Below are 15,049 nucleotides of genomic sequence, written 5' to 3' on the forward strand. Positions count from 1 at the left end.
TGCAGTCCAGGATGTAACAGGAAAAATTCATCATGATCAGTTCAAAGCCCTCCCCTTCGGGATCTCATCGGCCCCGAGGATCTTTACCAAGGTGGTGGTAGAGATGGTTGCCTTCTTCAGGAGAATGGGACTTTTGGTAGTTCCCTACTTGGGCGACTTTCTTCTGCTCAGCGAAGATCTCTATCAGGTCAACTTAGATCTGAAATATTTTCTCTCCATCCTAAACGACCTCGGGTGGATTATAAACTTATACAAGTCCGTCCTCACCCCTCAAGGAAAGTCAGTTTTTTGGGCATGATTCTGGACTCCCGAAGGCTCCCGAAGACAAGATCTCGACTCTGCAGCAAAAGATCAAATCCTTTCAGAGAAGGTCCTCCTCAGAGAGGCAATGAGTCTGTTAACATCCTGTATGCCAGCAGTTCCCTGGTGCCAGATTCCCTTCAGACCTCTTCAGTCTTGGATCCTGGGCGTCTGGAACAGGCACCAATTCGGGTACTTCAGTCTCTAAACTGGTGGAAGAACCACGAAAACGTATCCAAGGGGACTCCCTGGCAGAAAACTCCCCTAATACAAATAGTAACAGACGCAAGTTGAGACATTCTGTTCCTTAAACCCCAGGGACAGACCTTATGCCTTGGACGCCTTCGCCATCCGTTGGCATTGGAAACTATGCTATGCCTTCCATCCGCTTCCTTTAATTCCAAAGGTAATCCAGAAAATTTGCCAGGACAAGGCCACAGTGATCGTGATCGCTCCCCTATGGCCAAAGAGAAGCTGGTTTGTATCTCTCCAGAAATACTCCCTCCTTGGCCCCTTCCTATGCGGGGGGATCTACTACATCAGGGTCCAGTTCTACACCCAAACCCACAGCTTCTGAAATTAGCAGCATGGATCCTGAGACCCAGACTCTAAAACGACAGGGCTTGTCAGATAAAGTTATTACTACCTTGAAAGCCTCCAGAAAGAAGGTGACATCCGCAATCTACCTTAAAATCTGGAAGCGCTTCTGTTCCTGGAGTGGCGACAAGTCTCCACACCTGCATAGACCCAACAGGGTCTCGACCTGGGGCTTAGACCCTCTACCCTGAAGGTCCAAATCTGAGCCCCAAGTTGTTTTTTTGACCATAATATAGCTAGTCATCGTTGGGTCAGAAGATTCATTAGAGCAGCTACCAGACTCCGTCCAACAATCACCTACTGTGTCTCCTCCTGGGATTTAAATATTGTCCTTACGGGTCTCACTCTACCACTATTTGAACCCATTACCGATTGTCTAATTAAATTATTGTCCTTAAAGACTGCCTTCCTAATTGCAATAACCTCGGCCCACAGATTAGGCGAGTTGCAGGCTCTATCCGTTAGGGAACCCTACCTTTGTGTCCTAGATAGGATCATTCTCCGACTTGACCCAGGTTTTCTCCCTAAAGTTGTATCCAGCTTTCATCGGAGCCAGGAAATTACCCTGCCTTCCTTTTGTCAACACCCCTCTAATGACAGTCTTCCTTCCACTCTCTGGATGTTAGACGGGCAGTTCTAAACTATATTTCTGCTACCGGAAAGTTTAGAAAATCCGGCAACTTGCTAGTTCTCTTTGGAGGAAGGTACAAGGGCCAGAAGGCCTCCCGATCTTCTATAGCTAGATGGATCAAGGAAACTATTTGTCTCTGTTACCAAATTCAAAATCTTCCATGTCCAGGTAACATTAAGGCCCATTCCACTAGGGCCATGTCTTCCTCTCAGGCTGAGAGAGCTGGCACCTCCCTGGAAGAAATATGTCGAGCTGCCACTTGGTCCAGCATCCATACATTTATAAAACGCTACCGCCTGGATCTTTCCAGATCCTCTGATCTGTCCTTCGGACGGAAAGTCCTCCAGGCCGTGGCCCCCCCCATAACTGATATTTTTTATATCTCCTTGTATGCCGTCGTGATGATGCTATGGAAAAACCGGAATTAGACTTACCAGTAATTCTGTTTCCATGAGATCATCAAGACGGCACGTTATTCCCTCCCTACATATCTTTATCTATTTTTAACTTTGGAGGGTTTCCAGAAGGTATGAAGTAATACCTTTTTTTTTTTTTTTTCACTGTTTGTTTTTGTCACCACCGGTTACTCTGTGTGATTTTGGAAACACTGGTGTTGGTGGTGGGAGGGGGGTATTTAACCTTTCTCTGTTCCTGCCCTTACAGAGGTCAGGGGGTCAATCTCCTTGTATGCCGTCATGATGGTCTCATGGTAACAGAATTACCGGTAAGTCTAATTCCTTTTTTTTGGGGGTATTTATTTTTATTGAATTTATTTATTTATTTTTACCACTTAAGGCCTCTTTCACACGGGCAAGGGCCTGATGCAATGCAGGTGCGTTCAGGGGAAATCGTGCGAGTAAGCACGCAATTTTAGTCAGTTTTGACTGCGATTCCGTTCTGTTTTTTCCGCACAAGTGCAATGCGTTTTGCACGCGCATGAGAGAAAACTAAATGTGGTACCCAGACCTGAACGCGGACTTCTTCACTGAAGTTCGGGTTTGGGGTTCTGTAGATTTTATTATTTTCCATTATAACATGGTTATAAGGGAAAATAATAGCATTCTGAATACAGAATGTATAGTAACATGTCAATTGAGGGTTAGAAAATAATAAAAACATTACTCACCTCATCCTCTTGGTCGCTCAGCCGGGATCCTCTTCTTTGTTCTTGAAGGACCTGCAAAAGGACCTTCGCTGATGTCATCACCTTCTTCATTCAGCAGGACCTGCGCTGACATCGCCGCGCTCACCACATGGATGATGTCAGCAAAGGTCCTTTTGCAGGTCCTTCAAGAAAAACAAAGAGGACCATGTTATAATGGAAAATTATAAAGTAAATGGGGTCCCGGGTAATACATCCCTAGTCTCCTTAGCAACCATGCGTGAAGATCACACAGCCCCATTCATTCAAGTGATGTGTGAAAAACATCGCTCATGTACACAGCCCCATTGAAATGAAGGGGTCAGGATTAAGTGCGTGTGCAATGTGTTCACCTCACACGTTGCACGTGCGCGGAAAACTCGCCTGTGTGAAAGGGGCCTAATAGTCCCACAAGGGGACTATAACAGACAGCTTTTTGATTGCTTTTAAAATGCAATGCACTATCTCTATAGTGCATTGCATTTGAATGGCAATGCTTTTCTGACATTGACCAGCAGGCTGCGCTAGAGAGGCCCAGTCTGCTGGAAATTACTCAAGGCTGCATCAGACCCCAGGCAGCCTTCACACATATAGGCACCCCACGATCGCAATTGCAGGGTGCCGATGGGAGACAGAGGGAGTCCGCTCCCTCTGTCAGCACTTTAACATTTTACATGCCACGGGGAATGGCGCCCACCGCATGTAAACAGCCTGGGTCGGCACTTCTGATGGTCCAGGCTGTTAGAGCAGGGCCGTGGTTCTCATGTGAGAGTCGGGTCCCCGCTGCACGGGGGACCCATGCAGCGCTTAGACTGGGCCGCCGTAAAAAAGCCTAAGGCCCCTTAGTGACCTCCGTAAAAAGGTGTATGGGTGGTCACTAAGGGGTTAAAATTGAGCAGAGATCTGCTGGAATGGATTGTATGTTACACAGAGCATATCGCCAAAATAAAGCATGTTTCGCCAGCCAACCTGGCTTCATCAGGGGTAACTGGGTAAATTCTGTCCATTACCCCTGATAAAGCCAGGTTGGCTGGCGAGACATGTTGGGGGACCTTAATTAGTGTTTTTAGATTCCTATGTCCGAGTCAGTTCTGGCAACTAGTGTAGCAAATTACCAGTGAAGCTATCCTAGAGTAAACATTGTTTGCCACAAAGCACTATTTCATTCAAACACGTATAGGACGGTGCTGCACTGGTTCAAGCATGGGGAGTGCACCCCCGATTACCATTGCAGATGCAGCAATTAGCTTCAGAACTGACAGGGCATGAGATATTTTTAATCTAGTTTTTGCTCACATCCACTTATATTTAGGAAAGTGTTTTGTTAGGGGTGCACCGAAATGAAAATTCTGGTCCGAAACCGAAAATTCAGGATGCCCCTTGACCGAAACCGAAACTGCCTTTTTGCCCAAATAGTTTTAAAATACTTTTTTTTTTTTTATGATTTTATTAATAATTCTTTTTCATGAATTTAATAAATCATATTACCCACCCACCCATAACAGTGCCATCCACAGACCCCCACCCACCCCATAACAGTGCCATCCACAGACACCCCCCCCCCCCCCCCCCCCCCTTCGCTCCAGTACAGACTAGTTATAAAATGTGTACAATTAATAGAAAATAGCGGGGAGGGACTGGGAGGAGGAGCTGGGGGCCGGTGCGTTCACTGTGCTCCGGCCCCCAGCTCCAGTAGTTATAAAATGTGTACAATTAATAAGGATTCTATTCATGAGGCCCCCTCTGCAGTAGAACATTCAATATAGCCACATCCTACTCACAGGGCTGTTATCTTAATGCTGGCGGCCGGGCAGAGGAGCGGCAGCGTCACAACTGACGTCATGTGCCCGGCCTACTTTCTGAATGAAGGAGGCGGCGCAGGCATGTGACGTCAGTCGTGACGCTGCCGCTCGTCTGCCCGGCCGGCCAGCATTAAGATAACAGCCCTGTGAGTAGGATGTGGCTGTATTGAATGTTCTACTGCAGAGGGGGCCTCATGAATAGAATCCTTATTAATTGTACACATTTTATAACTACTGGAGCTGGGGGCCGGAGCACAGTGAACGCACCGGCCCCCAGCTCCTCCTCCCAGTCCCTCCCCGCTATTTTCTGCCGATATGGATCAATATCGGCCGAAATGGATTAGGTGCATTTTCGGCCGCTGGAATTTCGGTGCACCCCTAGTTTTAATGGCAGTAAAAGTTAAGTTTTATTATCTGGGACAAGTGAGGTTATTAGCCTAAACGGGCTTTATTTTGGTGATTTATAGAAACCCTTCCCAGATAGGGTCGCGTTTTGTTTATTGTGAGCTACACAGAACAAATGCTACTTATTTCTAGCAGTTGTCATCGGCTGCACAGTGGTTTCCTCTCAGAAGTAGCATTCTCGTGGATATACAGGGCATGTTATAGGCAGGGAAAAGAGCGCCACTGTCACCCATCAGCACCGTGTATTTCCTCAGTGGACGCCTAAAGATGCACTAGCCACCCGGAAAATCCATGGAAAATGTGATGAGGTCATGCGGCTTCTGATGGACGAGCTGAAGTTGGACATCCCAGACTATAACAGGTGATTTATTTTTATTTTATTTATTTTTTCTTCTTCTTATATCAATATGAGGGGGAGGAGGGTTGTGAGCTGAGAACCTCCAACAATCGGAAGAACAAAGGATCCCCCCGGTGGTGCCCACTCTGGTAGCACTTAGATTTTTAGATCCGTTCCCTAATCTAAACCGTATCACCTTAACTTTCCAATTGTCCAAGACATAAACACACCTGGCATCAGGTCATACCTCGCGTGGGGTTTTTCCATTAAAGGCTATGGACACGTTGAGGGGCATTTTTTAATTATTGCATTTAGGGATCGACTGATATTGATTTATTTTTATACATATATTAGTTGGTAGTCACTGAGGAGGTGGAAATTTGCATTTGGCACTAGTATATTGTAAATTATTAAAGTCCTTAGTTGGTAGTCAATTTATAATTTACACTTATAATAATTGTGCCAAATGCCAATTTCCATCCCCCGCCCCCCCCCCCCCCCCCCAATCCTTCTCACTGAATTTTTGGGTTTTTAACCCCTAGCAGACCTCAGATGAAGAAAATAAAAACTCCTCACCTCTCCTGCACCGCGGCTCCTCTTCATCTCCGGGTCCGGTGTCGCGCTCCCCTGTGTTCTCCGGCCCGTGCTGCACTGTCACCTTGCAGCGTCAGGTCATAGTGCGCGCACTACGTCCTGATGCTGTACGGGGTCAGGACAGTGCAGCGCAGGCCCCATCAAAGAAGACCAGGGAGGGTGAGTATCGGAAACGCTTGCTGCACTTCTTCCATGCTCCCGATGCATACTAGTGAGCACTTCCATAAGCGCTCACTAGTATTCACTTTATACGCATTATCAGCAAGGTTAGATGCCGATACCGATAATGTGCAAAATCCTTAATATCGGTACTTCCGATAATCAGTCGATTCCTAATTGCATTGTACTCATTTTAAGCTAAAAATCATGTTTTTAACAAAAATATGCCAATAGAGGGGTAAAATGGTATATAACCCCACCAAGACTACCAAAACCTTCAAATGAGCATATATAAGGAGGTAGTGGAGATAACAAAACTTTTTATCAGTCGGGTCTCATATTGCATATAGCAAGCACCTTCCACAAAACAAACAGCAAAGCGTCCACACCAGACAGTGTGCCGCAGATGGGGTGGATAAAGATCAATGATTTTATATATATATATAATGAAGAAAATCCGCAGCACTCCTTGGAGAATAAAATGTGCTCTTTATTCACACATATCAAAAATAGGTTCTGTGAGAGAACCAAAACATTGTCAATTTTTGATATGTGTGAATAAAGAGCACATTTTATTCTTCAAGGAGTGCTGCGGATTTTCTTCATTGTCTTCTGTCCTGAGTCAAGGGACCACCGTGGGCACCCTGGGTTACTGTTGAAGGGAGTGCTGCCAGATTTTATATATCTCTCTTTTTGAGGAAAATATAATACCATCCAAAGGTTATTCCATCATTAAATAAAGATTAGTTTTTAATTATGTAGAATAAGGCTGTACGTGGACTCCCATATTGTTGAATGGATTAGGCAGTGGCTGAGGGACAGACAACAGAGGGTTGTGGTCAATGCAGTATATTCAGACCAAGGTCTTGTTACCAGTGGGGTACCTCAGGGATCTGTTCTGGGACCCATATTGTTTAATATCTTTATCAGCGAAATTGCAGAAGGCCTTGATGGTAAGGTGTGTCTTTTTGCTGATGACACAAAGATTTGTAACAGGGTTGATGTTCCTGGAGGGATACACCAAATGGAAAAGGATTTAGGAAAACTAGAGGAATGGTCAGAAATCTGGCAACTAAAATTTAATGTTAAGTGCAAGATAATGCACCTGGGACGTAAAAACCCAAGAACAGAATATAAAATCAGTGATACAGTCCTAACCTCAGTATCTGAGGAAAGGGATTTAGGGGTCATTATTTCAGAAGACTAAGGCCTCTTTCACACGGGCGGTGCGGGTGCGTTGCGGGAACATGTGCGATTTGTCAGCGCGAGTGCAAAACATTGTAATGCGTTTTGCACGCGCATGAGAAAAATCTGCATGTTTGGTACCCAAACCCGGCTTGGGATTGGTGTTCTGTAGATTGTATTATTTTCCCTTATAACCTGGTTATAAGAGAAAATAATAGCATTCTGAATACAGAATGTATAGTACAATAGCGCTGGAGGGGTTAAAAAAAAATATATTTAACTCTCCTTATTCCACTTGCTCGCGCAGCCCGGCATCTCTTCTGTCTTCTTCTTTGCTGTGTGCAGGAAAAGGACCTGTGGTGACGTCACTCCGGTCATCACATGGCCTGTCACATGATCTTTTACCATGGTGATGGATCATGTGATGACCGGAGTGACGTCACCACAGGTCCTTTTCCTGCACACAGCAAAGAAGAAGACAGAAGAGATGCCGGGCTGTGCGAGCAAGTGGATTAAGGTGAGTTAAATTTATTTATTTTTTTAACCCCTCCAGCGCTATTGTACTGTGCATTTTGTATTCAGAATGCTATTATTTTCCCTTTATAACCATGTTATAAGGAAAAATAATGATCAGGTCCCCATCCTGATCGTCTCCTAGCAACCGTGCGTGAAAATCGCACCGCATCCGCACTTGCTTGCGGATGCTTGCGATTTTCACGCAACCCCATTCATTTCTATGGGGCCTGCGTTACGTGAAAAACGCACAAAGAGGAGTATGCTGTGATTTTCACGTAACGCACAAGTGATGGGTGAAAATCGCCTCTCGTGTGCACAGCCCCATAGAAATGAATGGGTCAGGATTCAGTGCGGGTGCAATGCTTTCAACTCGCGCATCATATCCGCGCGGAATACTCGCTCGTGTGAAAGGGGCCTTAAACGTAGGCCGACAATGTCACAAAGCAGCAGGAAATGCTAGCAGAATGCTTGGGTGTATAGGGAGAGGCATTACCAGTAGAAAGAGGGAGGCGCTCATGCCGCTCTACAGATCACTAGTGAGACCTCATTTGGAGTATGGTGCGCAGTACTGGAGACCATATCTCCAGAAGGATATTGATACTTTGGAGAGAGTTCAGAGAAGAGCTACTAAACTGGTACATGGATTGCAGGATAAAACTTACCGGGAAAGATTAAAGGACCTTAACATGTATAGCTTGGAAGAAAGACGAGACAGAGGGGATATGATAGAAACTGCTAAATACATAAAGGGAATCAACAAGGTAAAAGAGGAGAGAATATTTAAAAGAAGAAAAACTGCTACAAGAGGACATACTTTTAAACCTTTGCCCCTCTATTTTAAAACTAACATCAGGAAGTATTACTTTACTGAGAGAGTAGTGGATGCATGGAATAGCCTTCCTGCAGAAGTGGTAGCTGCAAATACAGTGAAGGAGTTTAAGCATGCATGGGATAGGCATAAGGCTATCCTTCATATAAGATAGGGCCAGGGGCTATCCATAGTATTCAGTATATTGGGCAGACTAGATGGGCCAAATGGTTCTTATCTGCCGACACATTATATGTGTAATTTTTTTGGAAAATAAATTCCATTAATCCATTCACAATGTCATGCTCTTCCAGAGGTTTTTGTAAGATTATTGGGCAGTTTCTCTGCCTACAAGATATTATCACAGATGCTTGGTTTACTTTTGCAGTTCTCAAAACTGAATTTGACTCAGCAGAGATCACATGCCTCTTCACAGCAAACATGTTATAACATTAACAGAGTTGAGAAAAAGACCTTAATCCTAACTTCTACAAACCTATGAATGCAGAATCAAACTAATATGAAACGTTATTCTAAAAATCTTCATCTACTTGCATATTATAAGTTATACCAGCAAGAATTAGTCTTTATGTAGAAAACTATGATTTAAATCCAGCCTTACTGACTAGTGATTTAAATTGTGATTTAAATCAAATCCACCCTGGCCGCAGATCAGCATTGATACCCCCGGTTACTGGGGAAATATACTCCACCATTCTGTAGTCACATGTTGTGGTAATAAATTGGAATGGTCTTACCAGTTAGGCTGAATTCACATGTCTGTGGAACACGGTCCATCAGATACTGGACTGGCATCCTGCTGAGAGCAGGAGCGCCCCCCGCGTCATTGGTTGCTATGATGCCGTGCACTTCGTGTCACCGCTGCTGTACAGTAACACACTTGTATAACTGCTGCTGTACGGTAACACACTTGTATAACCGCTGCTGTACGGTAACACACTTGTATAACCGCTGCTGTACGGTAACACACTTGTATAACCGCTGCTGTACGGTAACACACTTGTATAACCGCTGCTGTACGGTAACACACTTGTGTCACCGCTGCTGTACAGTAACACACTTGTATAACTGCTGCTGTACGGTAACACACTTGTATAACTGCTGCTGTACGGTAACACACTTGTATAACTGCTGCTGTACGGTAACACACTTGTATAACTGCTGCTGTACGGTAACACACTTGTATAACCGCTGCTGTACGGTAACACACTTGTATAACCGCTGCTGTACGGTAACACACTTGTGTCACCGCTGCTGTACGGTAACACACTTGTGTCACCGCTGCTGTACGTAACACTTGTGTCACCGCTGCTGTACGGTAACACACTTGTGTCACCGCTGCTGTACGGTAACACACTTGTGTCACCGCTGCTGTACGGTAACACACTTGTGTCACCGCTGCTGTACGGTAACACACTTGTGTCACCGCTGCTGTACGGTAACACACTTGTGTCACCGCTGCTGTACGGTAACACACTTGTGTCACCGCTGCTGTACGGTAACACACTTGTGTCACCGCTGCTGTACGGTAACACACTTGTGTCACCGCTGCTGTACGGTAACACACTCGTGTCACCGCTGCTGTACGGTAACACACTCGTGTCACCGCTGCTGTACGGTAACACACTCGTGTCACCGCTGCTGTACGGTAACACACTCGTGTCACCGCTGCTGTACGGTAACACACTCGTGTCACCGCTGCTGTACGGTAACACACTCGTGTCACCGCTGCTGTACGGTAACACACTCGTGTCACCGCTGCTGTACGGTAACACACTCGTGTCACCGCTGCTGTACGGTAACACACTCGTGTCACCGCTGCTGTACGGTAACACACTCGTGTCACCGCTGCTGTACGGTAACACACTCGTGTCACCGCTGCTGTACGGTAACACACTCGTGTCACCGCTGCTGTACGGTAACACACTCGTGTCACCGCTGCTGTACGGTAACACACTCGTGTCACCGCTGCTGTACGGTAACACACTCGTGTCACCGCTGCTGTACGGTAACACACTCGTGTCACCGCTGCTGTACGGTAACACACTCGTGTCACCGCTGCTGTACGGTAACACACTCGTGTCACCGCTGCTGTACGGTAACACACTCGTGTCACCGCTGCTGTACGGTAACACACTCGTGTCACCGCTGCTGTACGGTAACACACTCGTGTCACCGCTGCTGTACGGTAACACACTCGTGTCACCGCTGCTGTACGGTAACACACTCGTGTCACCGCTGCTGTACGGTAACACACTCGTGTCACCGCTGCTGTACGGTAACACACTCGTGTCACCGCTGCTGTACGGTAACACACTCGTGTCACCGCTGCTGTACGGTAACACACTCGTGTCACCGCTGCTGTACGGTAACACACTCGTGTCACCGCTGCTGTACGGTAACACACTCGTGTCACCGCTGCTGTACGGTAACACACTCGTGTCACCGCTGCTGTACGGTAACACACTCGTGTCACCGCTGCTGTACGGTAACACACTCGTGTCACCGCTGCTGTACGGTAACACACTCGTGTCACCGCTGCTGTACGGTAACACACTCGTGTCACCGCTGCTGTACGGTAACACCTGTGTCAACGCTGCTACGGTAACACACTCGTGTCACGCTGCTGTACGGTAACACACTCGTGTCACCGCTGCTGTACGGTAACACACTCGTGTCAACGCTGCTGTACGGTAACACACTCGTGTCACCGCTGCTGTACGGTAACACACTCGTGTACCGCTGCTGTACGGTAACACACTCGTGTCACCGCTGCTGTACGGTAACACACTCGTGTCACCGCTGCTGTACGGTAACACACTCGTGTCACCGCTGCTGTACGGTAACACACTCGTGGTCACCGCTGCTGTACGGTAACACACGTGTACGCTGCTGTACGGTAACACACTGTGTCACCGGCTGTACGGTAACACACTCGTGTCACCGCTGCTGTACGGTAACACACTCGTGTCACCGCTGCTGTACGGTAACACACTCGTGTCACCGCTGCTGTACGGTAACACACTCGTGTCACCGCTGCTGTACGGTAACACACTCGTGTCACCGCCTGCTGTACGGTAACACACTCGTGTCACCGCTGCTGTACGGTAACACACTCGTGTCACCGCTGCTGTACTGTAACACACTCGTGTCACCGCTGCTGTACGGTAACACACTGTGTCACCGCTGCTGTACGGTAACACACTCGTGTCACCGCTGCTGTACGGTAACACACTCGTGTCACCGCTGCTGTACGGTAACACACTCGTGTCACCGCTGCTGTACGGTAACACACTCGTGTCACCGCTGCTGTACGGTAACACACTCGTGTCACCGCTGCTGTACGGTAACACACTCGTGTCACCGCTGCTGTACGGTAACACACTCGTTGTCACCGCTGCTGTACGGTAACACACTCGTGTCACCGCTGCTGTACGGTAACACACTCGTGTCACCCGCTGCTGTACGGTAACACACTCGTGTCACCGCTGCTGTAACGGTAACACACATCGTGTCACCGCTGCTGTACGGTAACACACTCGTGTCACCGCTGCTGTACGGTAACACACTCGTGTCACCGCTGCTGTACGGTAACACACTCGTGTCACCGCTGCTGTACGGTAACACACTCGTGTCACCGCTGCTGTACGGTAACACACTCGTGTCACCGCTGCTGTACGGTAACACACTCGTGTCACCGCTGCTGTACGGTAACACACTCGTGTCACCGCTGCTGTACGGTAACACACTCGTGTCACCGCTGCTGTACGGTAACACACTCGTGTCACCGCTGCTGTACGGTAACACACTCGTGTCACCGCTGCTGTACGGTAACACACTCGTGTCACCGCTGCTGTACGGTAACACACTCGTGTCACCGCTGCTGTACGGTAACACACTCGTGTCACCGCTGCTGTACGGTAACACACTCGTGTCACCGCTGCTGTACGGTAACACACTCGTGTCACCGCTGCTGTACGGTAACACACTCGTGTCACCGCTGCTGTACGGTAACACACTCGTGTCACCGCTGCTGTACGGTAACACACTCGTGTCACCGCTGCTGTACGGTAACACACTCGTGTCACCGCTGCTGTACGTAACACACTCGTGTCACCGCTGCTGTACGGTAACACACTCGTGTCACCGCTGCTGTACGGTAACACACTCGTGTCACCGCTGCTGTACGGTAACACACTCGTGTCACCGCTGCTGTACGGTAACACACTCGTGTCACCGCTGCTGTACGGTAACACACTCGTGTCACCGCTGCTGTACGGTAACACACTCGTGTCACCGCTGCTGTACGGTAACACACTCGTGTCACCGCTGCTGTACGGTAACACACTCGTGTCACCGCTGCTGTACGGTAACACACTCGTGTCACCGCTGCTGTACGGTAACACACTCGTGTCACCGCTGCTGTACGGTAACACACTCGTGTCACCGCTGCTGTACGGTAACACACTCGTGTCACCGCTGCTGTACGGTAACACACTCGTGTCACCGCTGCTGTACGGTAACACACTCGTGTCGCCGCTGCTGTACGGTAACACACTCGTGTCGCCGCTGCTGTACGGTAACACACTCGTGTCGCCGCTGCTGTACGGTAACACACTCGTGTCACCGCTGCTGTACGGTAACACACTCGTGTCGATCATACGAGTGTATTACTGTACTGCGGCGGCACAAAGTGCACGATGTCATAGCAACCAGTTAAGTTTTATCTCCACTACCTCTATATATCACAGCGCCGTTCTTATCTTACTGATAAGTGTGACCTTTTGGTATTTTACAGATGGGGGGGGGGGGGGGGTAATTTTATGATCAGAAATACGCCAATATTATATAAGGTTCAGCGCCTCTACATAACTTCGGTGGACCCAGAGCATGGGCCTATTAAGACTGGCGTCTAAAACTCTGGTCTTAATAAATGACCCCCAAGGTGTATTAGGCCGGGTTCACATCGGTGTTGTGAACTCTGACTGTAATCTGGTCACTGTATCTGGTGTACATGCCGACTTTCAGCCAGACCAAAAACTTTTTTTTTGTCTGGCTGAAAGTCGGCATATGGAAAGCAGCCGATTACCGCTGGATACCATTACAGTGAATGGGGATCCGGCGGTGCAAAGTGGTATCCAGATCTGGCGAACTCCAGCAGTGTGTTCCTCTGCCGGGACAGATTGCCAGAGTTCCCAGTGCAGATGTGGACCCAGCCCTAGATGACTGGCACAAAATGAAGGTAGGATTCACACTGCTCGATGGTTAACCTTTTGTGACAAAAAGGCTAAATATTTTTAATAAAAATTTAAAAAAATATTTTTAGCCCAAAATGAGTAATAAGCAATCAGAAAAAAAAAAATTCCCTCAAGGGTGTACATAGCCCTTAACTCCATAGCAAAAAACTAAATTTTTCTGCCTAAAAACAGATGCTGACCCTGGTAAATGTGCCCCTCTGACTTTTGTGTCACATCACGACCCCCATTGCTAATCACTAGAAGTGTTGTTGCTCCACACAGCTAACCTTACACCCCCACCATGGGGGGGTTGCCCAGAACCAACAATTGTTCCCTATCCATGGGCTGGGGACCCCCTCGCACACCCTTTCCCCTACTGATCATGAGGGCTGAGGTCATCATCCCTTTTGTGGATGGAGCAGTGGTTGAGCACGCACAGGGCTGGCCTCTCTGGAACATTGATGGTATATCACTAGGACCTCTGGGTCCTGCTCCTCTCTCCAGATCGGGGCCCCACATGTGCGGCCACCGTCTGCTCACTGCTATGTGAGTTCGGAAAGTAGCCAAGCGCGCTCTGCTATTTCTGGTACCCCCATAGCTGCGAATGGAGCGGTGGCCGCGCTTTTGTGGTGTGCGCTCTCTTCACGGTTATTGGATTCCGCTAAACAGCCTTGGCTATTTTTGGATCTTCCATAGCGATCATCGAGAGCTTTCCTTCGTTCTGGGGTTAGGAGTGAGTGGGGAGAGGAAGAGAACCGGCATCTTTCTGACACTGATGGGATATCCTAGCAGATGGATCACCCCCTTGAAAAGTTTATGGGACAGACGGTAACTGGACGCTATCTCACTAGTCCATAGACTTTGAACGGGGCGGCAGTGCACATGCTTGACCACTTCTCCATCCACACAAGGGGCAATGACCCCCCCACCACCCCAGCTCTCATGATCAGAGGGGATCCCACTGATCAGACCCCCTCTTCCAGCTTCTGGTATCTGTGCCTTGACCTGACTACAGCCTCTTTTCCAGATCCCTAGACCCAATCTTTTCTATGGCCGTACCCCTGCGCCCAGGAGAAGAAGCCAGCCACAGCCGTAAGCTCATCGAGGCAGCGGAGACGCCGGATACACGGCCGGAGCAGTCCCCGCAGGCGCTCAGTGGCGGCTGGTTTGGTAAAGGATGCACCAAAGGAAGAAGGAAAGCCAAGTGACCATGTCCTTACTGCCTGTGTCATGCTGGGAGGCCTCCTCCTATCACCCATTTGCACTTTTGACCTTTTTTTTACATTCAGTGTTTTTAAATAAAACTTTCCAGTACA

At 48.0% G+C, this 15,049-nt stretch overlaps 1 protein-coding gene across 2 annotated transcripts in view; it reads left to right on the top strand.

The window, feature by feature from the left end:
• The window catches only part of SIRT7 (sirtuin 7), a 48,519-nt gene extending 33,474 nt beyond the window's left edge, over window positions 1-15,045 (top strand). For both annotated transcript variants that reach the window (XM_044296304.1, XM_044296303.1), the window contains 2 exons: window positions 5,131-5,237; window positions 14,761-15,045. In XM_044296304.1, the coding sequence (XP_044152239.1) occupies window positions 5,131-5,237; window positions 14,761-14,941 (288 nt within the window). In that variant the 3' untranslated portion in view covers window positions 14,942-15,045. The remainder of the gene's footprint in view (window positions 1-5,130; window positions 5,238-14,760) is intronic.
• The last annotated feature ends 4 nt before the right edge of the window (window positions 15,046-15,049 follow it).

The sequence above is a fragment of the Bufo gargarizans genome, chromosome 6 (genome assembly GCF_014858855.1).
Source record: "Bufo gargarizans isolate SCDJY-AF-19 chromosome 6, ASM1485885v1, whole genome shotgun sequence".
NCBI lineage: Eukaryota > Metazoa > Chordata > Amphibia > Anura > Bufonidae > Bufo > Bufo gargarizans.